Raw genomic sequence first — 26,835 nt, forward strand, 5'->3', positions numbered from 1 at the left:
GATGGAGACGTAGATGGAGATTACCTAGATATTAGTAAGGCCTGATTCCACACCGAAGACTCAGAAATCAGGTATAAGGCTAGGGCATGAATACAATGGCGGCTGAATAGATAGAATGCTGGAAAGAGGATCGCCTACACTTGTATTACATGAATTACATGCAGAGGAGGAAGGGGTGGGGGGGGGAGGCTTCCAGTGCCAGGTCGCAGGTCACACGGTACCTCTGTGGCCAAACTCACTCTGGTGTAAATGGGAAAACTGTTCATAAGTGCAGAATAAAGAGTAATTTAAAGGCAGAACAGAAAAACTATTAACATAATCAGGTTACATGTTGAGTTATATAGCATAGAACAGCACATTGCATACTATCTGATCAGGGAAACATACACAGTGATGGCTCACCGCTTATCCCTCTACATGGGTAGTAATAGCAACACTGACACCTGTAGGCTATAGAGGAAATGACACACACAGGGAAAGCTGATCCCATGTTCCTGGAGATGCCTTATTGTACCACTAGGAATGAGGGACATCATTGCTCCCTAGTGACTGATGAGCTACACTCTTGTGTCTACTGAGGCGTATCTAGTGATATCACTAAATCCTACTGAGCTGATAAGCTGCATTGTATAAAGAAGAGAAGCACCATAACATAGTCATTGTATAACTCACTAACTAAAATGTTTAATTATAGTTAATGTTCCACAAAAGACTGAGGGGTAAATTTACTAAGGTGGGAGATTTTTAGAACTGGTGATGTTGCCCATGGCAACCAATCAGATTCTACGTACCATTTATCTAGCTGCTTCTAGCAGATAATAGATATAATCTGATTGGTTGCTATGGGCAACATCACCAGTTCTAAAAATCTCCCACCTTAGTAAATTTACCCCTGAGCGTCTATGCTGTTTGTGTGACATCACCCGTTCTTATTTACACAAATGTTCCATTATTGCACTGGATTTGGGCGGGGAACTGTGACAGTGGTAGGTGGAAAGGGGTGCAGATTATTTTTTACGGGGCAAGATTGAATGTATATGATGGTGTAGGGAATACATCCTTAGAGCGTCATACCCTGTGTTGGGAGGGAGCGCAGCCTTTTGCGCCAAGCAAGAGAACTTGACTTTTCCAGCTCCCCTGAAATGGTGGAAATCGGACCTCATCGTACGCTACTGAGGTGTGCGCACTCTGGGCCAAATTCATGTTTGTTTGCAATAGCCAATTATCACGCGACGGAGTGATTAGCGGCATGTGCCGAGATCGCGATATGCATGCGCGAGGGTGCCGCTGCGATTCCCGCTCGCACTGAGGACTTTCTTGCAGAGTGATTGACAGGAAGTTTGGAGGTGGTAACGGGGAGTTTATGGGGAGTGGTTGGGAAAACACAGGCGTGCCATGCCGTTTTCGGGGCGTGTATCTTTAGATGGCTGCGCGCTCATACGTGCAAATACACGAGTCCAGTGGGCGTCTCTTTTCAGTTCTGCATAAATTAGGCCCTTTGTACCTTCCAGTTGTTTTTTTCGAAGGTGATGACAAACCAAAGTAATCATTACATTCAGATACACACAAAAGTCACAGTAGTAATAGAAACCGTCCCAACGTCCAAGACGTAATTAATGTTTTCATTGTATCCACTATTCGCATTATTAGATGGATCCATAACTGGACACAACTCCTTCTACATGCGCAGGACTGAGGACCAAAAATGTAGCCCTGCACCTTATAATGCATTTTGCAAGAAAAGAGGTCAACTTATATTTCCAGTTTGTAAACAAGACTTGTTACGTTAGTGACGGACAGTTTATTCGCCTAGACCGGTGTGAACTCTCTGATGTTGACCAAGACTTGAGCTATTAGAAAAGCAGCAGCCGCACTGAGAACACATAAACGGCCTCTCTGCGGTGTGAGTGCGCTGATGCCTGACAAGGTCGATTTTCTGGATAAAACATTTGGCGCATTCCGTGCACTTAAATGGCCTCTCCCCGCTGTGGATGCGCTGGTGCGTCACAAGGTTGGATCTCTGCGTGAAACGCTTCCCACATTCTGCACAACTAAAGGGTTTCTCGCCAGAGTGAATCCGCTGATGCATAATCAGAGCAGATCTGCCGGTAAAACATCTGCCGCACTCCGGGCAGGAAAATGGCTTCTCCCCGGTGTGAGTCCTCTTATATTTCAGAAGAAGTGACCTCTGATGAAAGGATTTCCCACTGTAACAGTGGATCAGTCTTTCCTCAGCGTGTGATTGCTGGTGGGCGGTAAGAGCAAATCTGGAGGTGAAACGCACTCCGCAAACTGAGCACCTATACAGATTACTGGCGCTATGAGTCTGCTGATGGGTGACGAGGGCTGAATGATTAAGGAAACATTGCTGACACTCCAGGCACTGATGCATCTTCTCAGGATAGTGTGAGGAGGCGTGCGGACCTGTTGGGGACAAAAGTGCTAAGATAAACCCTCTATACATCAGCGGATGAGTCACGTCATCATGAGCAATAAACTGAATAGTTATACATATGTATGATATAGATACAGATGTGTACGCATACATCTAGCCTCAATACGCCACACAGCGGGAGATGCCTGCCACGAGTGAGAGGACAGGTCCAGGGCATACAGCTTCTGGCATCTTAATTTGCCAACTAGGACGCACCGAGAGACTGTGCGGATTAATTTAATATGTGACGCCTGTATATCTGTGTGCAAACGAGTCTGTATATGAAGCGCCAAGGTACTTGGCATGGAATAAAACCACAGCCGCTGAATCATGGCACTACATATACAGATTCAGAGACTCAGTTGCACACAAATATGCAAGTGTCACATATGAAATTAATTAGCCTGGTCTCCCGGTGCGTCCTAGTCGCACCGCTAAGACGAAATTTCAGCAAAACAAAGACACCTGATGCTAGCAGAGTCTCACAGGACATGGAAGGCTGTTTGGCGTCGTGGGGAAGGGGTGTGGCCACAAAATAATACCAATTCATATAACGGTTCACAGTAGTCTCCATTATTCAAATTATGCCGCACGGTAGCGCCACTACAACAGGTAGAGCCCCTTTTACACCTTACGACGGACAGATTCCCCTTTTTACACATTACGGCAGACAGCGTTCCTTTTTTACACATTACGACAGACAGCGTCCCCCTTTTTACACATTACGGCAGACAGCGTCTCCTTTTTTACACATTACGGCAGACAGCGCCCCCTTTTTTTACACATTACGGCAGACAGCTTCCCTTTTTACACGCTACGGCAGACAGCGTCCCCTTTTTTACACATTACGGCAGACAGAATAGATAGACAGAATAGATAGAATAAACATACTGTTTCCTCTGGTTCAGGCTCCTCGTGCAGCTTCTGGCAGATCCCGGGCAGCCAGGGAGAAGAATGAGAAGGAGGAGGAGGAGGGAGGGGAACTCGGGAGCCGCAGCAGCGCAGTGTAATTGGTGGAGGTGTCGCAGCTGCTGTCCCTCTCCTTAACCATAGGCTGCCCTCCGCCGCTGTGAATGCTGGGAAGCGCTTCCCAGCATTCACAGTGGCGGAGGACAGCCTATGGTGAAGGAGAGGGACAGCAGCTGCGACACCTCCACCAATTACACTGCGCTGCTGCGGCTCCCGAGTTCCCCTCCCTCCTCCTCCTCCTCATTCTTCTCCCTGGCTGCCCCCCCCCCCCCCCCCACCGTAGCCGGTGCGCTCCTCTCCTCGGCACACAGCGGCAGCCAGGCGGCATGTAATGAGTCAGTTTGACTCAATACATGCCGCTCTGGCTTTGGGCCCCTTGACAGTGGTGGGCCCCAGTGCAAGGCACTGCTTGCACTGGCGGTAGTTCCGCCACTGAGAATGGGCCTTGTTACCTCTGACACCTCACGTGATGGGCACATGTGACTGCTACCATCAGAACCCTATGGGAGGAATTCAAATGTTTGAAAAGTCGGTTGGGTGTCTGTTTTTTCTTGTTTATTAGATATGAAAAAACAGACACCCAACTGACTTTTCAAACAATTGAATACCCCCCTAAGTGTCAGCCTCTGGAGAGAAACCTCTGCAAAGGTTCAAAGTTACCAAACTGAAGAGCATATATTCTACAGACTGTGGCTTCCATCAGGCCAGACAGCTCCTCTTGGTGTGCCAGGTCTGGGGCGACTCAGCTGCAGCGAGGACTTAGTTGCTCAAAATGTAAGTCTTAAAACAACTAAAAGCGATAAACTACTTTGCTAGATTGCACTGATCATTTTGATGTGCGACACTTGTACATCTGTGTGCGAATGAGTCTGAATCTGTATACGAAGTGCTACGATGCATCGGCCGCTGTTTTCCCAATGCCAGGTTCTGTTGTGCTTCATCTGCACCTTTCCTATAAATCCAATTCTTAGCCTGTAAACCTGTCCTCATACTCTGGCACACAGCTGGATAGTAGAAGCCAGAGGGACTATACGGTACTCCGGGAACTTATTACTCTTTCTATCTTTTTGGCTCTAATTATATTCCTTGCTTAATAGATTGCTATAGCAGGAGGACACAATCATTTGTATACATTTCTTTACTAGCACCAGGCTTATTGATCTTTACCAGGTGTATGTTGATAGTGAGCAATTCACCTCATGATCAACGCAGACTAGCATCAGCAGAGCCAGCCCTAACCAATATGATGCCCTAGGCAAGATTTTGGCTGGTGCCCCCTAGCACCGCCGCTATTTCCACCTCTGACTCAGCAGCTCTTTCCCAGCACCATCACCTGTCACCCCTCACCCACAGCGGTCCTCATTTTGGGGCTCCTACTCCCTATATTTTTAATAGGAACAGTGCGCATGAAAGGAACATGTTCTTGCTGGGAAGGGGCATGGCCACACCACAGTATCCCCAATTCAAATTACGCTAACACAGTATTGCAACTTTATTCACATTATATCATGCGATATTCACGTTACATCACACAGTACTACCACTTTACCTTACGTACGTTACTCCTCACAGTATTGCCCTGTATTTACATTACACCACACCATAATGCGCTTTATTCACATTAGACCACATCGTAGTGCCCTTTGTATACACTACACCACACAGTAGAGTACCTTATGCACATAATGCCACACATAATGTAAGTAATGCCTTTATACACCTAATACCACACAGTAATGGCCCTTACACATGTGACACATGTTATTAAGGTCCTTATAAACATAATGCACCTTACACATTTGCCAACCTTTATTAATTCCCTTATACACATAACTGCCCTTACACATATGCCGCACATTATTAATGCCATCTTTCCCAGAAGGCGAATGCATTGATGAACCAACACCCGGGTTGGCTTCAGGACATCCCGGACCATTGTTTGTATCACCAATGCTTTTTCCAGTGGAAGAAATACCCTCCTTTCTTCCGGTTCGAGGATGATCCCCAGAAAGGACAACCTCCTCGTTGGTACCAAGTGTGATTTTGGAAGGTTCAGAATCCAACCGTGGACATTGAAAAGATCGGTCGTGAAAACAATGGACCGCAATAGTTTCTCCCTGGATGATGCCTTTATCAACAGATCATCCAGATATGGAATGATGTTCACCCCCTGTCTGCAAAGGAGAACCATCATCTCTGCCATTACCTTGGTGAATACCCTCGGTGCCGTTATGAGGCTGAATGGCAGGGCCTGGAAGTGGAAATGACAGTCCAACAAGGCAAAGCAGAGATACGCCTGATGCGGCAGCCAGATCGGAATGTGGAGGTATGCTTCCTTGATATCCAGGTATACCAGGAATTCCCCCTCTTCCAGACTTGATATCACCGCTCTTAGAGACTCCATTTTGAACTTTAACTCCTTCAGAAAGAGGTTTAGTGACTTTAGGTTCAGAATGGGTCTGACCGAAACATCCAGTTTCGGTACCACGAGAAGGTTCGAATAGTAACCCTTGTTGTGCATATGAGGTGGTACGGGCAACAATGACTTGTGACTCCACCAACTTCTGAACGGCAGCTTGTAGGACCTTCCTGTCTGCCAGCAGAGCTGGTAAACCTGATTTGAAAAATCGGTGAGGGGGGAGATTTTGAAACTCCAGCCTGTACCCCTGGGACACAATATCTTGCACCCAGGGATCCAGGCCGGACGACACCCAAACGTGACTGAACTGCCTGAGTCTCGCTTCCACCGGCCCCACCTCCGGGACCAGCAGTCCACCGTCATGTGGAGGACTTTGGTGTACCTGAAATAGGTTTCTGTTCCTGGGAACCTGCTGTAGCGAGTCTCTTGAACTAGGGCCTACCTACCGAAAGAAGGTGTTGGACGGCCTGGCCTTTCTGGGCTTTGTAGTCTGAAAGGGCTGTGATGTAGGTGAAGAAAATGGTTTCTTCGGAGCAGGAGCAGCTGAGGGAAGAAAGGGATACTTACCCGCTGTAGCCGTGAAAATCCACGCATCTAGTGCTTCCCCAAAGAGAGCCTGACCTGTATACGGTAGGGACTCCACACTTTCTGGATTCTGTGTCGGCAGACCATTGACGTAGCCACAGTCTTCGCCACACTGAGACCGACAAGGAAGAAATTCCTGCAGCCATGGAACCCAGATCTTTCATGGATTCCACCAGAAAACAAGCTGAATCCTGAATGTTGTGCAAAAATAAGCCAACATCATCCTTATCCATAATATCCAAATCTTCAAGTAAGGTGCCAGACCACTTTACTATAGCTTTGGCAATTCAAGCACTGGCAATAGTGGGACGCAGTATAGCCCCTGAAGCCGTGTACATGGATTTGAGCGTATTCTCAATCTTACGATCAGCCGGCTCTTTCAAGGGGTTCACTACGATATGCCGGCAGTCGGGCTCCCGGCGACCAGCATACCGGCGCCGGGAGCCCGACCGCCGGCTTACCGACAGTGTGGCGAGCGCAAATGAGCCCCTTGCGGGCTCGCTGCGCTCGCCATGCTACGCGCGCCACACTATTTTATTCTCCCTCCAGGGGGGTCGTGGACCCCCACGAGGGGGTATAAGTGTCGGTATGCCGGCTGTCGGGATCCCGGCGCCGGTATACTGTGCGCCGGGATCCCGTCAGTCGGCAGACAGAAGACCACCCCTTTCAAGGCGGTAGATCCCGGAACAGGCAACACCACCTTTTTTGAAAGTCTGGATACTGACGTGTCAACAATCGGTGGGTTTTCCCATTTTTTCCTATCCTCAACCGGGAAAGGAAATGCCACCTGAACCCTCTTAGGGATCTGGGATTTTTTCTCAGGGTTTTCCCAAGCCTTTTCAAAAATAACACTTAATTCTTTTGACGCAGGGAAGGGTAGCGAAGCTTTCTTATTCTCAGTGAAGTAAGCCTCCTCAACCTGCTCAGGTGGTGTATCATTAATATTCAACACATCCCTAATAGCCTCTATCATCAACTGCACCCCTTTAGCAAGAGATGCTGTCCGCCGTACCCCATCATCACCGTCAGAATCTATATCGGTGTCATCCTGCATAATTTTGCTAAAGGACGCTTATAGGAGTACACAGCGGGGGGATCTGAGGTACCAGAACTGGGCCAGACTGCCATATTGTGCAGCACCTGGGTAGCAGATTCATCTGTGAAATCTGAGAAATCATATTTTTGATAGAGGATGACCATTCCGGCTCCCTTGCTGGAATCTGTGCTAAATCAGTGCAATCCTGACAACCCCTTACAGCGCTGCACAATGTATCGCTGAGCCTCCCGGAGCGCAGTTAATACTGCGCTCCTACCCTGATGCCGCCATCTTCACACCGGGCCCCGCTTGCTAGGGGGGTCTGTGTCTCCCTCGCCACAATCTTCAGCTCTGCAAGGGGGTGGCGGCATGCTGCTGGGATGAGCGATCCCCTGTTGCAGGGAATGATCTATCCCCTCTGGAGCTCAGTGTCCAGTCAGCGGAGACAGTGGCTCAGACCTCGCAGGGCGGACACTGCTCCCCCACCTAAGTCCCTCGCGCAGGGAGGCTGTTGCCAGCAGCCTCCCTATAAAACAATAAACTAAAAAAAAAAATAACTTTTACTAAGGAAACTCTGGAGAGCTCCCCTAGCTGTGACCGGCTCCTCCGGGCACATTTTCTAAACTGAGTCTGGTAGGAGGGGCATAGAGGGAGGAGTGTACCCACACTCTCAAACTCTTAAAGTACCAATGGCTCCTGGTGGACCCGTCTATACCCCATGGTACTAATGTGGACCCCAGCATCCTCTAGGACGTAAGAGAAAAATCTGTTTAATAATGTGTCATATGTTATATCGCTGCGCAGTGCGCACTTGGAGAATGATGGACTGCACGGTTACAGAACTGCATGGACAGGGCACTTATGAGAAAAGTACAAGGTATTTTGTTTCTAAAAAGGCCTTGACAATAGTTCTTGAGACACTTTGCATAGGAAGTCGTATGTTAATTGTCCTAGCTCCAGCAGGGAATAGGTGACAATTGGCAGGCTTTTGGTGGCCATACATTTTCTTCGAGATACAAAGGAAGGTTTGGAGAGAAGACGGTTTGTGTTTCCAGCATCTCTTGTTGTGTGATAAGCCAAAACTGGTTTTACATGGAGATGTGAGAGAGATAGAAAAATGTTAAATCACATTGTGTTTTATGAATGCAAACTAGTCAGTTTAGTTTAACAAACAGTTTGATGTAAGATTTCTTAGGCTGCATTATCTAGGATGCAGATTTAGGTTTAAATTACAAGAACTTTGTGTGACCGGAAGGAGGAAATTGCTTTATGCACTTATATACTTTTAAAATGTATTTTATTTAAATGTTGTAAGATATCCTGATTGGATGGAAAGAACTCGGGGGGGAACACTACCCCCTAAGATGTAGTGTGGTTTTACTGTATAAAAAGAAGAGGCCTGTGAGCTCCAGAGTGGATTATACCAACTACTTTCTACGGTAACATCTTGCTGTATTGCTGTTGCCCCTAGCAATAGGGAAGAGTTCTCTTTAGAACTATTGCATATAAACATTATTTGCCTCAAGACAACAGATTCATCTTGTGACCTGCAGGGCTAGGCGAAACATAGCTCCATTTTCCGGCTGTCCAGGGTGTAACCAGTGTCTCCAAGCTCCGCTTTACACCAGCTAACGGCAGAGGCCAAGTCAAATGCCTAGTGGGGATTCGTCAACACCACACAGGTGTGGTAAGGTGGCGTGTCGACGCATACAGAGCAGAACTGTGGTTCCAGACGCCATGGCAGGTTAGGGGTTTGGTGGTGGCAGCGTAAACCCGCCCACTACGCAGTGGGTGGAGTCAGTAACAGGCGGTTACTGACAGTAAGCGGGAGTTTCCTATGTGGCCAGGTCTTGTGTGACCTAAACATCCATTCTGTGTACTGGGGACAAGACGCGAAAGCAGTGAGGGCTTTCGTACGGGACCGTCCGGTCACAGTACTAAAGGGGTAATTCAGACCTGATCATTGCTGTGAGTGATCAGATCTGAACTGTGCACGCACCGCAATGCGTCGGCGTGTCGCACAACAGCACCGGGCATCAATGCCTAGCGACGGGATGGTGCGAAAAACCGACCTCATGGGCGATCGCACAATGATTGACAGGAAGTGTCCATTTGTGGGTGGCAACTGACCGCTTTACAGGAGTGTCCAGAAAAACGCAGGCGGGATCAGGCATTTTCCGGGAGGGTGTCTGACATCTGCTCCGGCCCCGAACAGTAGCAATCCATCGCAGCGGCAGAGTAAATCCTGGGCTGCGCAGAGCTCTGCTAGAAAAGCGATCGCACACCTGCAAAGCACTTTTCCCCTCCCCCTGTAGGCGGCAACTATCTGATCGCAGGGCTGCAAAAAACGCACCCTAGCGATCAGGTCTGAATTACCCCCTAAGATATATAAGGCCACAGTGGTGATCTTCCATAGCGGTGTGAGACCAGCCGCTTACCTGCCCTGGAGGGTGCCCTGATTCATAGCTGCAATGTGGTACACCCATACAGTATAAATTACTATACTGTGCAACACAGTCCCACTGAGCAGTAGAACTGAATAAAGGAACTTCCTGATCTACTTTAGCATCTGACAAATAATAGCAATGAAATCTTTTGTGACCTTCAGTCAGTATACAGACGTACTTGGAGGCGATCTCCATTCACAGCCAGAAGTTGGCAGAGCGGCGATCAGGTTTAAAGACCAAACAATACAGACAGCGATCGGCCATTGTTCAGGACACAGACTGAGCGACAGTCACTCACACCAGTCATTTAGTTGTCTGCTCTGCACAATCACCGCACAGTGGGGGTAATTCCAAGTTGATCGCAGCAGGAATTTTTTTAGCAGTTGGACAAAACCATGTGCACTGCAGGTGGGGCAGATATAACATTTGCAGAGAGAGTTAGATTTGGGTGGGTTATTTTATTTCTGTGCAGGGTAAATACTGGCTGCTTTATTTTTACACTGCAAATTAGATTGCAGATTGAACACACCACACCCAAATCTAACTCTCTCTGCACATGTTATATCTGCCTCCACTGCAGTGCACATGATTTTGCCCAATTGCTAACAGAATTCCTGCTGCGATCAACTTGGAATTACCCCCAGTGTACAGCCAGCTTTACTTGTTACACTGTAGAGACGCTTAGGGAGTAAATAATGGAGAATGGAAGTTGTAGGATCAGTACTAATATTGCACTTTAGAAACATAGAATTTGAAGTCAGCTACGAACCACTTGGGCCATCTAGTCCTACCTAAAAACATGTATATGCCCACACTTACACACTAGGGTTCATTTTTGTGTCAGCAGCCAATTAAACTACAAGCATATATTTTGGATTGTGGGAGGGAGCCAGAGTACGCGGAGGAAACCCAGGTAACCACAGGAAGAATATACAAACTCCAAAGTTAGGACCGTGGTAGGAATCAAACGCATGGCCTCAGTGCTGTGAGGCAGTAATGCTAAGCATTACACCGTCCTAATTTGTTTACTTTGTTACAGTTATTGCTGTACAGGAAATTAAACAATGTGCTTAAGACAACGCCATAAAAGAAGCATATTAATACCTTATAGAAATAATTAGGATAAATGTTTGATAAACTGTGGGCCAATAATAATGAAACCACAAAGCAGACAGATGGCGTATTAGTGTATGAGAACTTCATGTAAACACTCGTTCCAGCGCACTTTAGTTTTTGGCCAAGGAGGATTTCCTAATAGTTGGTCACATGTCACATCACAGACGTCCTTCTCGGCACTCCCAAGTCACACCACAGACGCCCATCTCAGTGGTCACGTATTACAATACAGACACCCTTCTCAGTGGTCACACGTCACATCACAGACATCCTTCTCAGGGGTCACACGTCACATCACAGACGCCCTCTTCTCAGTGGTCACACGTCACATCACAGACGTCCTTCTCAGTGGTCACACGTCACATCACAGACGTCCTTCTCAGTGGTCGCACGTCACATCACAGACGCCCTTCTCAGTGGTCACATGTCACATCACAGACGCCCTTCTCAGTGGTCACATGTCACATCACAGACGTCTTTCTCGGCACTCAGACGTCCCACTACAAACGTCCTTCTCAGGGGACACACGTCACATCACAGACATCCTTCTCAGTGGTCACACGTCCCATCACGGACATCCTTCTCAGTGGTCACACGTCCCATCACAGACATCCTTCTCAGTGGTCACATGTCCTATCACAGACGTCCTTCTCAGTGGTCACGTCCTATCACAGACGTCCTTCTTAGTGGTCACGTCCCATCACAGACGTCCTTCTCAGCGGTCACACGTCCCATCACAGACGTCAGTGGTCACATCACAGACGTCCTTCTCAGTGGTTACATAAATGTCTTTGCTTCCCCTTATTACACAATATAAGGCAGAGTTCTACAACCCAGATCTGCGTCAGCCTCAGACGGAGAGACTGCTTGCTACATAGCGGCACTTTGCATTATTTCTGTCACACTGGTAAAAGTAACTAATGTAAATGTCCCAGTTTCTACATTCTGACAAGATGGGATCCGACCATCACGGTTATTGCTTATTGTGGAGGGACTGAGGGATGAGGCTGGAATGTGCATTGTACTGGTATACATGTTCATTATGTGGCATTTGGGACATAAGGAGCTCGTAACATCTTCATCGTTTTATTGTAAACCCCGGGCTGCTCCTCTATGTTTGAGTAGAAAGCCTCATGTAGGTTATTATCGTGCGTATCTCCTGAACCAATGTTATCATGTGATGGTTGGATGTCATCAATCTACTTGTGCCAACACCGGTGACTTCTTGCTGGGAGTGTTCGGTGTTTCTACACTTATTGCCTTTTTTCTGTTCGTCTTCCAGATTTCTCTCTCGCCATCTCCTTACTCGCTTGGCGGATTGCAGACACTTCAATTGTAACCTGCAAAGATCCTCCAACAGCTTTTGCTCTTCTGCCTCTCTTTTTCCTCCCCCTCAGCCTCCCTTTCTCTAGGTAAGCTTCCTTCACGTCTTCATTCCGCTTCACCCTCTCTCCTCTTCCTAATCGTTTCTTGTGAACTCATTCCTGAGAAAAATAAGGGCTACAGCTTTCATTTACAAATAGTATCAGGAGTTTGAGCACATAACTGGGACTAAACACAGGTCAGATGGGATATTTCTTGCGTAGGAGTAGCGCATTCTGCAGACTAATGTTTCAGAATTATTTTATAACTGCAGCACTGATTTACCACACCCCTTTTGTGAACACAATAATAAATATTGTCAGTCTTCTTTTTTTTTTTTACCTATATGGGTATGCAGTTGGCATACCAATGCCAGGATCCCGACAGGGCAACCATACCGACGCTGGTATACCAACGAGGTAGGTGATTCTCCCACTACGGGTGTCCACTACACCCATAGAGGGAGAAAAGAACCTGTGGTGAGCGTAGCTCGCCACCGAACCCGCAAGGGGCTTGGTTGTACTCGCGAACCTGCCGGCATTTCAACACTTAGGATACCGATTTCGGGATCCTGACCTTCGATATCCAGGGCGGCGGGATCTCATAGCAATCCCATATTATGTATGTATTTGGTTTTGTATCTTACACCAGAAAAAGCAAAAGCGTAACAAGTTTAGAGGCAGATTTTATTAAAGCACAACACCCGTTGGAACCAGGATTTGTGAGCACAACTGCAGAATACTCTGATGGGAACACAATCAGTTACGGCCCAAAGATTTCCCCCCAGTGTGAATTCTCAGGTGACGAACAAGAGCTGCGCTCTGGGAAAAGCAGCGGCTGCACTGAGAACACCCGAATGGCCTCTCCCCGGTGTGAGTGCGCTGATGCCTGACAAGGTCGCCTTTCTGGACAAAACATTTGACACACTCTGGACATTTGAAAGGCTTCTTCCCAGAGTGAATCTGCTGGTGCATAGTTAGGGCACATCTTTTGGTAAAACATCTCCCGCACTCCTTGCACTTAAACGGCTTCTCCCCGGTGAATGCGCGAATGCCTGACAAGGTCGCCTTTCTGGACAAAACAATTGACACACTCCATGGACTTGAAAGGCTTCTATTCAGAGTGAATCCGCTGGTGCGTAGTTAGGGCACATTTTTTGGTAAAACATCTCCCGCACTCCTTGCACTTAAACGGCTTCTCCCCGGTGTGAGTGCGCTGATGCTTGACAAGATTGGATCTCTGGGTGAATCGCATTCCACACTCTGTGCACTTCAACGGCTTCTCGCCAGTGTGAATCCGTTGGTGTGTAGTAAGGCCATACTTTGTGGTAAACCATCTCCCGCACTCGGGGCATGAAAATGTCTTCTTCCCAGTGTGAGTCCTCTTAGGTGACAGGAGACATAACCTCTGATGAAAGGATTTCCCACTGAAACAATGAGACAGATTGTCTTCGGGGTGACATCGCTGGTGAAGTGTAAGAGTCCTTTCGGAGGTGAAATGCACTCCACATACCGAGCACCTATATAGATTACCGGTGCTATGCGTTTGCTGATGGGTGACGAGGGCTGAATGATTAGGGAACATTTGGTGACACTCCGAGCACTGATGCGTCTTCTCGTGATAGTGTGAGGAGGCGTGCGGACCTGTTGGGGACAAAAGTACTAAGATAAACCCTCTTTACAGTGAATGGATCGCTTCATCGTGTGATAAATATATGTGGATTTATACATATGTACAATTCAGACATGAGGGTTTTTTTTTACTAGCAATAATGTTCAGTAAAATGTTTCAGGGAGGGATACAGAAAAGGAAAAAAGAAGGGGGGTGAAGATGTAGGGAGGACGCAAAATGAGATCAATTTCTACACACTAGGCTGTCCAGACGTTGAGCTAGAAAGCAAGCTTCTTAGTATTTGACCAGGTCTGGAAGAACTAAGCCACATCGGTTCTTTGGGAGAATTATCCAAGACCATGCAAGTTTCAGAGGAGGTAGTATAGCAAATATCTCGATAAATGCTGCTCTAATGAAAATATTAGGATTTTAATTACCTATCCGTAAATCCTTTTCTCGTAGTACGCAGGGGTTCCATTTAGTACCATGGGGTATAGACGGGTCCACCAGGAGCCATGGGCACTTTAAGAGTATAATAGTGTGGGCTGGCAACTCCCTCTATGCCCCTCCTAGCAGACTCAGTCTAGAAACTGTGCCCAAGAAGACGGACATACTTCGAGAGAAGGAAATACACAGATAGTGGTGAGATTAACACCAGCTCACACATAACAAAAAGGAAAGCCAAGCTAACCAACTTATAACGATTCAGCAACGACTGAACCAACAATACTTAACCAAGTAACAATGCAGGAAAACGAAGCACTGGGCTGGCGCCCAGCATCCTCTATGGACTACGAGAAAAGGATTTACCGGTAGGTAATTAAAATCCTATTTTCTCTTGCGTCCTAGAGGATGCTGGGGTTCCATTTAGTACCATGGGGATGTACAAGTGCTCGAGAAGAGGGAAGTGAACCAAGTGCTCGAGAAGAGGGAAGAGATTCAATTCAAAAAACAGAGGTAAGGGTAGGAAGAAAATGGATGTCTAGATATTGAATAGACGGATATTCTTACAAAGAAACAAGGATCAAATAAGGTTTGAGGTAAAAATATGGTGCAGACAGGGGCAGACTAGATGGGCCAAGTGGTTCTTATCTGCCATCTGTTTGTATAAGTAGCTTGCCAATTATATGGAAACTGAGGGTCAAGGGAAGAAACGTCTACAAGATTTATAGGCAGTGTCAGTTTTGGTTGTATTAAGCTTATACTAGGAAGCTGCAAATTATTTGTCCAGTAAGGAATGTAAGTGAGGCAATGAAAGAGTCCCGTAGCAAAAAGGAAGATATCATCCATCAAGAGGCAGAGTTTATGGGTAGTTTTCCCACCCTTAGCATCAGGAAAGGCTCCATCTGCCCTAAGCAGTATTCCCATCCTTAGCACCAGGGAAGGCTCCATCAGCCCTAAGCAGTATTCCCATGCTTAGCACCAGGGAAGGCTCCATCTGCCCTAAGTAGTATTCCCATCCTTAGCACCAGGAAAGGCTCCATCTGCACTAAGTAGTATTCCCATCCTTAGCACCAGGAAAGGCTCCATCTGATATAAGTAGTATTCCCATCCTTAGCACCAGGGAAGGCTCCATCTGCCCTAAGTAGTATTCCCATCCTTAGCACCAGGAAAGGCTCCATCTGCCCTAAGTAGTATTCCCATCCTTAGTACCAGGGAAGGCTCCATCTGCCCTAAGTAGTATTCCCATCCTTAGCACCAGGAAAGGCTCCATCTGCACTAAGTAGTATTCCCATCCTTCGCACCAGGAAAAGCTCCATCTGATCTTAGTATTCCCATCCTTAGCACCAGGAAAGGCTCCATCTGATCTAAGTAGTATTCCCATCCTTCGCACCAGGAAAGGCTCCATCTGCCCTAAGTTTAGTGGCCAATGGCTTGATGGTTAAGAGAAACACTAGAGGGAAGAAAGAGCACCCTTGATAGGTACCATTAGTAATAGGGAATGTATTAGACAGAAAGTTATTTACTAAACACCCTTGCAGAGGGAGAACTAGATAGAGTTAAAACAGAGGATACTAGTTGATCCGGGATCTGAATCCATTACTCCCCACCTGAGACAGCGCACTACCTCCCCGCCGCGGACTTTATTACATGGGTGTCACGCTGAAACTGCTAGACCTTGTCCGGTGAACATCTACATAAGGACCTGGTAACTAACATTGTGGACCCCACTTTGTGAACTTATTCACACCTACGGTCTGAGCACGGACTAATTTGTACGGTGTTGCTGAATTCAAATTCTAGTATACTTACAAGTGACGGATATCGTTAATTAACCATAGCGGCTTTCTCCAGGGGGAAGTGGAGCACGGCGTTGCCATGCACACTTGACGGCGGTTAAGAGCTGTACAGAGTTTCAGAATGACAGTGGCTTCTAAGTGTATAAAAACACTATCACACGAGCTCCGGGTTAACAGACTGCAATTTATTAAACCGTATGATTAATCTAACACTAAGGGTGCTTTATAAGTGCTAAAGTGCATATAAATATATTGTGTTTCTATTGATGATATGGTATAAATAAATATTATTTCTCTGACGTCCTAGTGGATGCTGGGAACTCCGTAAGGACCATGGGGAATAGCGGGCTCCGAAGGAGGCTGGGCAATCTAGAAAGATTTATGACTACCTGGTGTGCACTGGCTCCTCCCACTATGACCCTCCTCCAAGCCTCAGTTAGATTTCGTGCCCGGCCGAGGTTGGATGCACACTAGGGGCTCTCCTGAGCTCTTAGAAAGAAATAGACTTAGGTTTTTTTATTTTCAGTGAGACCTGCTGGCAACAGGCTCACTGCAGCGAGGGACTAAGGGGAGAAGAAACGAACTCGCCTGCTTGCAGCCGGATTGGGCTTCTTAGGCTACTGGACACCATTAGCTCCAGAGGGATCGACCGCAGGCCCAGTCCTTGGTGTTCGGTCCCGGAGCCGCGCCGCCGTCCCCCTTACAGAGCCAGAAGCAAGAAGATGGTCCGGAAAATCGGCGGCATGAAGACTCAGTCTTCACCAAGGTAGCGCACAGCACTGCAGCTGTGCGCCATTGCTCCTCTCACACACTTCACACTCCGGTCACTGAGGGTGCAGGGCGCTGGGGGGGGGGGCGCCCTGAGGCAGCAATAAAAACACCTTGGCTGGCAAAAATACCTCAATATATAGCCCCAGGGGCTATATACGAGGTAAATACCCCTGCCAGATTCCATAAAAAAGCGGGAGAATAGGCTGCGGAAAAGGGGCGGAGCTATCTCCCTCAAGCACACTGGCGCCATTTTCCCTCACAGCTCCGATGGAGGGAAGCTCCCTAGCTCTCCCCTGCAGTTTACAACACAGAAAAGGGTTAAAAAAGAGAGGGGGGGCATTTAATTTAGGCGCAGTATACATATATAAAAAAAGCAGCTATAGGGGACATAACTCAGTTAGTCCCTGCATTATATAGCGCTCTGGTGTGTGCTGGCATACTCTCACTCTGTCCCCCCAAAGGGCTTTTGTGGGTCCTGTCCTCGTTTAGAGCATTCCCTGTGTGTCTGCGGTGTGTCGGTACGGCTGTGTCGACATGTTGAATGAGGAGGCTTATATGGTGACGGAGCAGAGGCCGATATATGTGATGTAGCCCCCTGTGGGGCCGACACCAGAGTGGATGGATAGGTGAAAGGTATTAACCGACAGTGTCAACTCCTTACATAAAAGGGTGGATGACGTAACAGCTGTGGGACAGCCGGCTTCTCAGCCCGCGCCTGCCCAGGCGTCTCAAAGGCCATCAGGGGCTCAAAAACGCCCGCTCTCTCAGATGGCAGACACAGATGTCGACACGGAGTCTGACTCCAGTGTCGACAAGGTTGAGACATATACACAATCCACTAGGAACATCCGTGACTTGATCCCGGCAATTAAAAATGTGTTACACATTTCTGACATTAACCCAAGCACCTCTAAAAATGGGTTTTTCGGTTTGGGGAGAAAAAACAGGCAGTGTTTTGTTCCCCCATCAGATGAATAAATAAAGTGTGTGAAAAGCGTGGGTTCCCCCATTTAGAAACTGGTAATTTCTAAAAAGTTACTGATGGCGTACCCTTTCCCGCCAGGAGGATAAGTTACGCTGGGAGATATCCCCTAGGGTGGATAAGGCGCTCACACGGTTGTCAAAAAAGGTGGCACTGCCGTTTTAGGAACGGCCACTTTGAAGGTACCTGTTGATAAAAGACAGGAGGATATCCTGAAGTCTGTATTTACACACTCAGGTACTAGACGGAGACCTGCAGATCGTGCTGCTGCAGCGTGGTCGGTGACCCTGTCAAACATGAGAACATATTAAAGACGTCGTCTTATATATGAGGGATGCACAGAGGGATATTTTGCCGGCTGGCATCCAAAATGAATGTAATGTCCATTCTGTCAGGAGGGTATTAGAGACCTGTCACGGGACAGGTGATGCTGACTTTAAAAAGATTCTGCCTTATAAGGGTGAGGAATTATTTGGGGATGGTCTCTGGGACCTCGTATCCACAGCCACAGCTGGGAAGAAATATTTTTACCTCAGGTTTCCTCACAGACTAAGAAAGCACTGTATCAGGTACAGTCCTTTCGGCTTCAGAAAAGCAAGCGGGTCAAAGGCGTTTCCCTTCTGTACAGAGACAAGGGAAGAGGGAAAAAGCTGCACCAGTCAGCCTGCTCCCAGATTCAAAATTCTTCTCTCGCTTCCTCTGAGCCCACAGCATGACGCGGGGGTTCCACAGGTGTAGCCAGGTACGGTGGGGGGCCGTCTAAAAAAATTTCAGCGATAAGTGGGCTCGCTCACAGGTGGATCCCTGTTTCTTTCAAGAAGTATGTCAGGGGTACAAGCTGGAATTCGAGATATCTCCCCCCAGCCGTTTCCTAGATTATGGCTTGCCGACAACTCCCTCAGGCAGGGAGGCTGTACTAAAGGCAATTAATAAGCAGTATTCCCAACAGGTAATACTCAAGTGCCCCTACTTCAACAAGGACGGGGTTACTATTCTACACGGGTTGGGGTACCGAAACCGCATGGTTCGGTGTGACCCATTTATATTAAAATCCTTGAACACATACATAAAAAAATTCAAGTTCAAGATGGAATCGCTCGGGGCGGTTATTGCAAGCCTGGACGAGGGGGATTACATGGTATCCCAGGACATCAAGGATGCTTACCTGCATGTCCCCATTTACCATCCTCGCCAGAAGTACCTCAGATTTGTGGTACAGGATTACCATTACCAAGTCCAGACAGGACTGTACAAGGCACCGAGGGTGTTTACCGGGGTAATGGCCGAAATGATGATACTCCTTCGAAAAAAGGGAGTTTTAATTATCCCGTACTTGGACAATCTCCTTATAAGGGCGAGGTCCAAGGAGCAGTTGCTAGTCGGGGTAGCACTATTTTGGAAAGTGCTACAACAGCAGAGTTGGATTCTAAACAGTCCGAAGTCACAGCTGGTTCCTATGACACGTCTACTGTTCCTGGGGATGGTTCTGGACACAGACCAGAAATAAGTGTTTCTCCGGGAGGAGAAAGCCAAGGAGCTGTCATCTCTAGTCAGAGACCTCCTGAAGCCAAAACAGGTATCGGTGCATCATTGCACGCGAATCCTGGGAAAAAGGGTAGCTTCCTACGAAGCAATCCCATTCGGCAGGTTCCATGCAAGAACTTTTCAGTGGGACCTGTTGGACAAGTGGTCCGGATCGCATCTTCAAATGCATCGGCTGATAACCCTGTCTCCAAGGACCAGGGTATCTCTAAAATGGTGGCTGCAGAGTGCCCATCTTAAGGAGGGCCGCAGGTTCGACATACTGGACTAGGTCCTAGTGACCATGGAGGCCAGCCTTTGAGGCTGGGGGCAGTCACACAGGGAAGAAAATTCCAAGGACTTTGGTCAAGTCAGGTGACTTCTCTACACAGGCAAGGCCTCTGCTTCAAAACCAGCCGGTACTGATCCAATCAGACAACATCACGGCGGTCGCCCATGTAAACTGACAGGGCGACACAAGAAGCAGGATGGCGATGGCAAAAGCCACAAGGATTCTCCGATGGACGGAAAATCATGTGTTAGCACTGTCAACAGTGTTCATTCCCGGAGTGGACAACTGGGAAGCTGATCTTCTCAGCAGACACGACCTCCACCCGGGAGAGTGGGGACTTCATCCAGAAGTCTTCCAAAGGATTGTACACCTTTGGGAAAGGCCACAGGTGGACATGATGGCGTCCCGCCTCAACAAAAAGCTATAAAAGATATTGCGCCAGGTCAAGGGACCCTCAGGCGATAGTTGTGGACGCTCTGGTAACACCGTGGGTGTACCAGTCGTTTTATGTGTTCCCTCCTCTGCCCCTCATACCAAAGGTATTGAGAATAATAATAAGAAGGCGAGGAGTAAGAACGATACTAGTGGTTCCGGATTGGCCAAGAAGAGCTTGGTACCCAGAACTTCAAAAAATTATATCAGAGGACCCATGGCCTCTGCCGCTCAGACAGGACCTGCGGCAGCAGGGGCCCTGTCTGTTCCAAAACTTACCGCGGCTGCGTTTGACGGCATGGCGGTTGAACGCCGGATCCTGAAGGAAAAGGGAATTCCGGAGGAAGTCATTCCTACGCTTATTAAAGCTAGGAAAGAGGTTACAGCAAATCATTATCACCGCATATGGCGGAAGTATGTTGCATGGTGTGAGGCCGAAAAGGCCCCAACAGAGGAATTTCAACTAGGTCGATTTCTACATTTCCTGCAAGCAGGAGTGAATATGGGCCTAAAACTGGGCTCCATTAAGGTACAGATCTCGGCTCTGTCGATTTTCTTTCAAAAAGAACTAGCTTCAGTACCTGAAGTTCAGACTTTTGTAAAGGGAGTGCTGCATATTCAGCCCCCGTTTGTGCCCCCTGTGGCACCTTGGGATCGCAACGTGGTGTTGAGTTTCTTAAAATCACATTGGTTTGTACCACTAAAAACCGTGGATCTGAAATATCTCACGTGGAAGGTGGTCATGTTATTGGCCTTGGCTTCGGCCAGGCGAGTATCAAAATTGGCGGCTTTGTCCTGTAAAAGCCCTTATCTGATTTTCCATATGGATAGGGCAGAATTGAGGACTCGTCCCCAGTTTCTCCCTAAGGTGGTGTCAGCGTTTCACCTGAACCAGCCTATTGTGGTGCCTGCGGCTACTAGGGACTTGGAGGACTCCAAGTTGTTAGACGTGGTCAGGGCCCTGAAAAATAAGAATTTACTTACCGATAATTCTATTTCTCGTAGTCCGTAGTGGATGCTGGGGACTCCGTCAGGACCATGGGGAATAGCGGCTCCGCAGGAGACAGGGCACAAAAGTAAAAGCTTTAGGATCAGGTGGTGTGCACTGGTTCCTCCCCCTATGACCCTCCTCCAAGCCTCAGTTAGGATACTGTGCCCGGACGAGCGTACACAATAAGGAAGGATTTTGAATCCCGGGTAAGACTCATACCAGCCACACCAATCACACTGTACAACCTGTGATCTGAACCCAGTTAACAGCATGATAACAGCGGAGCCTCTGAAAAGATGGCTCACAACAATAATAACCCGATTTTTGTAACAATAACTATGTACAAGTATTGCAGACAATCCGCACTTGGGATGGGCGCCCAGCATCCACTACGGACTACGAGAAATAGAATTATCGGTAAGTAAATTCTTATTTTCTCTGACGTCCTAGTGGATGCTGGGGACTCCGTAAGGACCATGGGGATTATACCAAAGCTCCCAAACGGGCGGGAGAGTGCGGATGACTCTGCAGCACCGAATGAGAGAACTCCAGGTCCTCCTCAGCCAGGGTGTGCCCCTGACCAAGTAGCAGCTCGGCAAAGTTGTAAAGCCGAGACCCCTCGGGCAGCCGCCCAAGATGAGCCCACCTTCCTTGTGGAATGGGCATTTACATATTTTGGCTGTGGCAGGCCTGCCACAGAATGTGCAAGCTGAATTGTACTACACATCCAACTAGCAATCGTCTGCTTAGAAGCAAGAGCACCCAGTTTGTTGGGTGCATACAGGATAACAGCAAGTCAGTTTTCCTGACTCCAGCCGTCCTGGAAACCTATATTTTCAGGGCCCTGACAACATCTAGCAACTTGGAGTCCTCTAAGTCCCTAGTATCCGCAGGTACCACAATAAGCTGGTTCAGGTGAAACGCTGACACCACCTTAGGGAGAAACTGGGGACGAGTCCGCAGCTCTGCCCTGTCCGAATGGACAATCAGATATGGGCTTTTGTGAGACAAAGCCGCCAATTCTGACACTCGCCTGGCCGAGGCCAGGGCCAACAGCATGGTCACTTTCCATGTGAGATATTTCAAATCCACAGATTTAAGCGGTTTAAACCAATGTGATTTGAGGAATCCCAGAACTACGTTGAGATCCCACAGTGCCACTGGAGGCACAAAAGGGGGTTGTATATGCAGTACTCCCTTGACAAACTTCTGGACTTCAGGAACAGAAGCCAATTCTTTCTGGAAAAAATTCGACAGGGCCAAAATTTGAACCTTAATGGACCCCAATTTGAGGCACATAGACACTCCTGTTTGCAGGAAATGTAGGAATCGACCGAGTTGAAATTCCTCTGTGGGGGCCTTCCTGGCCTCACACCATGCAACATATTTTCGCCAAATGCGGTGATAATGTTGTGTGGTCACCTCCTTCCTGGCTCTGGCCAGGGTAGGGATGACCTCTTCCGGAATGCCTTTTTCCCCATAGGATCCGGCGTTCAACCGCCATGCCGTCAAACGCAGCCGCGGTAAGTCTTGGAACAGACATGATCCTTGCTGAAGCAAGTCCCTTCTTAGTATCTCTTGAAGTTCCGGGTACCAAGTCCTTCTTGGCCAATCCGGAGCCACAAGTATAGTTCTTACTCCTCTCCTTCTTATAATTCTCAGTACCTTGGGTATGAGAGGCAGAGGAGGGAACACATACACCGACTGGTACACCCACGGTGTTACCAGAGCGTCCCAGCTATTGCCTGAGGGTCTCTTGACCTGGCGCAATACCTGTCCAGTTTTTTGTTCAGACGGGACGCCATCATGTCCACCTTTGGTCTTTCCCAACGGTTCACAATCATGTGGAAGACTTCCAGATGAAGTCTCCACTCTCCCGGGTGGAGGTCGTGCCTGCTGAGGAAGTCTGCTTCCCAGTTGTCCACTCCCGGAATGAACACCGCTAACAGTGTTATCACATGATTTTTCGCCCAGCGAAGAATCCTTGCTGCCATTGCCCTCCTGCTTCTTGTGCCGCCCTGTCTGTTTACGTGGGCGACTGCCGTGATGTTGTCAGACTGGATCAGCACCGGTTGACTTTGAAGCAGAGGTCTTCCTAGGCTCAGAGCATTGTAAATTGCCCTTAGCTCCAGTATATTTATGTGGAGAGAAGTCTCCAGACTTGACCACACTCCTTGGAAATTTCTTCCCTGTGTGACTGCTCCCCAGCCTCTCAGGCTGGCATCCGTGGTCACCAGGACCCAGTCCTGAATGCCGAATCTGCTGCCCTCTAGTAGATGAGCACTCTGCAGCCACCACAGAAGAGACACCCTTGTCCTTGGAGACAGGATTATCCGCTGATGCATCTGAAGATGCGATCCGGACCATTCGTCCAGCAGATCCCACTGAAAAATTATTTCGTGAAATCTGCCGAATGGAATCGCTTCGTAAGAAGCCACCATTTTTCCCAGGACTCTTGTGCATTGATGCACTGACACTTGGCCTGGTTCTAGGAGGTTCCTAACTAGCTCGGATAACTCCCAGGCTTTCTCCTCCGGGAGAAACACCTTTTTCTGGACTGTGTCCAGAATCATCCCTAGTAACAGCAGACGTGTCGTCGGAATCAGCTGCGATTTTGGAATATTTAGAATCCACCCGTGCTGTCGTAGAACTACTTGAGATAGTGCTACTCCGACCTCCAACTGTTCTCTGGACCTTGCCCTTATCAGGAGATCGTCCAAGTAAGGGATAATTAAGACGCCTTTTCTTTGAAGAATAATCATCATTTCGGCCATTACCTTGGTAAAGACCCGGGGTGCCGTGGACAATCCAAACGGCAGCGTCTGAAACTGATAGTGACAGTTCTGTACCACGAACCTGAGGTACCCTTGGTGAGAAGGGCAATTTGGGACATGGAGGTAAGCATCCTTGATGTCCAGGGACAACATATAGTCCCCTTCTTCCTGGTTCGCTATCACTGCTCTGAGTGACTCCATCTTGATTTGAACCTTTGTATGTAAGTGTTCAAAGATTTCAGATTTAGAATAGATCTCACCGAGCCGTCTGGCTTCAGTACCACAAATAGTGTGGAATAATACCCTTTTCCTTGTTGTAGGAGGGGTACTTTGATTATCACCTGCTGGGAATACAGCTTGTGAATTGTTTCCAATAATGCCTCCCTGTCGGAGGGAGACGTTGGTAAAGCAGATTTCAGGAACCTGCGAGGGGGAGACGTCTCGAATTTCCAATCTGTACCCCTGGGATACTACTTGTAGGATCCAGGGGTCCACTTGCGAGTGAGCCCACTGCGCGCTGAAACTCTTGAGACGACGCCCCCCACCGCACCTGAATCCGCTTGTACGGCCCCAGCGTCATGCTAAGGACTTGGCAGAAGCGGTGGAAGGCTTCTGTTCCTGGGAAGGGGCTGCCTGCTGCAGTCTTCTTCCGTTCCTCTACCCTTGGGCAGATATGACTGGCCTTTTGCCCGCTTGCCCTTATGGGGACGAAAGGACTGAGGCTGAAAAGACGGTGTCTTTTTCTGCTGAGATGTGACTTGGGGTAAAAAGGTGGATTTTCCAGCTGTTGCCGTGGCCACCAGGTCCGATGGACCGACCCCAAATAACTCCTCCCCTTTATACGGCAATACTTCCATGTGCCGTTTGGAATCTGCATCACCTGACCACTGTCGTGTCCATAAACATCTTCTGGCAGACATGGACATCGCACTTACTCATGATGCCAGAGTGCAAATATCCCTCTGTGCATCTCGTATATATAGAAATGCTCTATAGTCAATAAAATACTGTCCCTGTCAAGCGTATCAATATTTTCAGTCAGGGAATCCGACCAAGCCACCCCAGCGCTGCACATCCAGGCTGAGGCGATCGCTGGTCGCATTATAACACCAGTATGTGTGTATATACTTTTTAGGATATTTTCCAGCCTCCTATTAGCTGGCTCCTTGAGGGCGGCCGTATCTGGAGACGGTAACGCCACTTGTTTTGATAAGCGTGTGAGCGCCTTTTCTATCGGGGGAAACCCACGCATCATCACACACTTCAATTAATTTATCTGATTCAGGAAAAACTACAGGCAGTTTTTTCACACCCCACATAATACCCTTTTTTGTGGTACTTGTAGTATCAGAAATATGTAACACCTCCTTCATTGCCCTTAACATGTAACGTGTGGCCCTAATGGAAAATACGTTTGTTTCTTCACCGTCGACACTGGAGTCAGTGTCCGTGTCTGTGTCGACCGACTGAGGTAATGGGCGTTTTAAAGCCCCTGACGGTGTTTGAGACGCCTGGACAGGTACTAATTGGTTTGCCGGCCGTCTCATGTCGTCAACCGACCTTGCAGCTTGTTGACATTATCACGTAATTCCCTAAATAAGCCATCCATTCCGGTGTCGACTCCCTAGAGAGTGACATCACCATTACAGGCAATTGCTCCGTCTCCTCACCAACATCGTCCTCATACATGTCGACACACACGTACCGACACACAGCACACACACAGGGAATGCTCTGATAGAGGACAGGACCCCACTAGCCCTTTGGGGAGACAGAGGGAGAGGGAGAGTTTGCCAGCACACACCAAAACGCTATAATTTTACAGGGACAACCTTATATAAGTGTTTTCCCTTATAGCATCTTAATATGTAATAATATCGCCACAAAAATGCCCCCCCTCTCTGTTTTAACCCTGTTTCTGTAGTTCAGTGCAGGGGAGAGCCTGGGAGCCTTCCCACCAGCAGTTCTGTGAGGGAAAATGGCGCTGTGTGCTGAGGAGAATAGGCCCCGCCCCCTTTTCGGCGGGCTTCTTCTCCCGTTTTTCTGACAACCTGGCAGGGGTTAAATACATCCATATAGCCCCAGGGGCTATATGTGATGTATTTTTAGCCAGCATAGGTATTTCATTGCTGCCCAGGGCGCCCCCCCAAGCGCCCTGCACCCTCAGTGACCGTTGGTGTGAAGTGTGCTGAGAGCAATGGCGCACAGCTGCAGTGCTGTGCGCTACCTTAAGAAGACTGGGAAGTCTTCAGCCGCCGATTTCTGGACCTCTTCTTTCTTCAGCATCTGCAAGGGGGTCGGCGGCGCGGCTCCGGTGACCCATCCAGGCTGTACCTGTGATCGTCCCTCTGGAGCTAGTGTCCAGTAGCCTAAGAAGCCAATCCATCCTGCACGCAGGTGAGTTCACTCCTTCTCCCCTAAGTCCCTCGATGCAGTGAGCCTGTTGCCAGCAGGACTCACTGAAAATAAAAAACCTAACAAAACTTTTACTCTAAGCAGCTCTTTAGGAGAGCCACCTAAGATTGCACCCTTCTCGGCCGGGCACAAAGATCTAACTGAGGCTTGGAGGAGGGTCATAGGGGGAGGAGCCAGTGCACACCACCTGATCCTAAAGCTTTTACTTTTGTGCCCTGTCTCCTGCGGAGCCGCTATTCCCCATGGTCCTGACGGAGTCCCCAGCATCCACTTAGGACGTCAGAGAAATATATGTTTCCAGGACGGCTGGAGTCAGAAAATCTGACTCGCTGTTTATCCTATATGCACCCAATAAGCTGGGTGCTCCTGCTTCTAAGCAGACTATTGCTCGTTGGATTTGTAGTACAATTCAGCTTGCACATTCTGTGGCAGGCCTGC

General features: G+C 48.2%; 1 protein-coding gene across 10 annotated transcripts in view; it reads right to left on the minus strand.

The window, feature by feature from the left end:
• LOC134995568 (oocyte zinc finger protein XlCOF7.1-like) overlaps positions 1-26,835 on the minus strand; it is a 105,833-nt gene that overhangs the window by 2,179 nt on the left and 76,819 nt on the right. For 4 of the 10 annotated variants that reach the window (XM_063951109.1, XM_063951116.1, XM_063951112.1 and 1 more), the window contains one exon: positions 851-2,424. The exons of 2 other annotated variants lie outside the window; for them this stretch is intronic. In XM_063951109.1, coding sequence (XP_063807179.1) covers positions 1,802-2,424 — 623 coding nt within the window. In that variant the 3' untranslated portion in view covers positions 851-1,801. Of the gene's footprint in view, positions 1-849; positions 2,425-8,316; positions 8,526-12,034; positions 12,491-13,036; positions 14,012-26,835 lie in introns of those variants that run through there. 4 more of the 10 variants (XM_063951111.1, XM_063951121.1, XM_063951122.1 and 1 more) reach the window with 4 other exon arrangements.

The sequence above is a fragment of the Pseudophryne corroboree genome, chromosome 2 (genome assembly GCF_028390025.1).
Source record: "Pseudophryne corroboree isolate aPseCor3 chromosome 2, aPseCor3.hap2, whole genome shotgun sequence".
NCBI lineage: Eukaryota > Metazoa > Chordata > Amphibia > Anura > Myobatrachidae > Pseudophryne > Pseudophryne corroboree.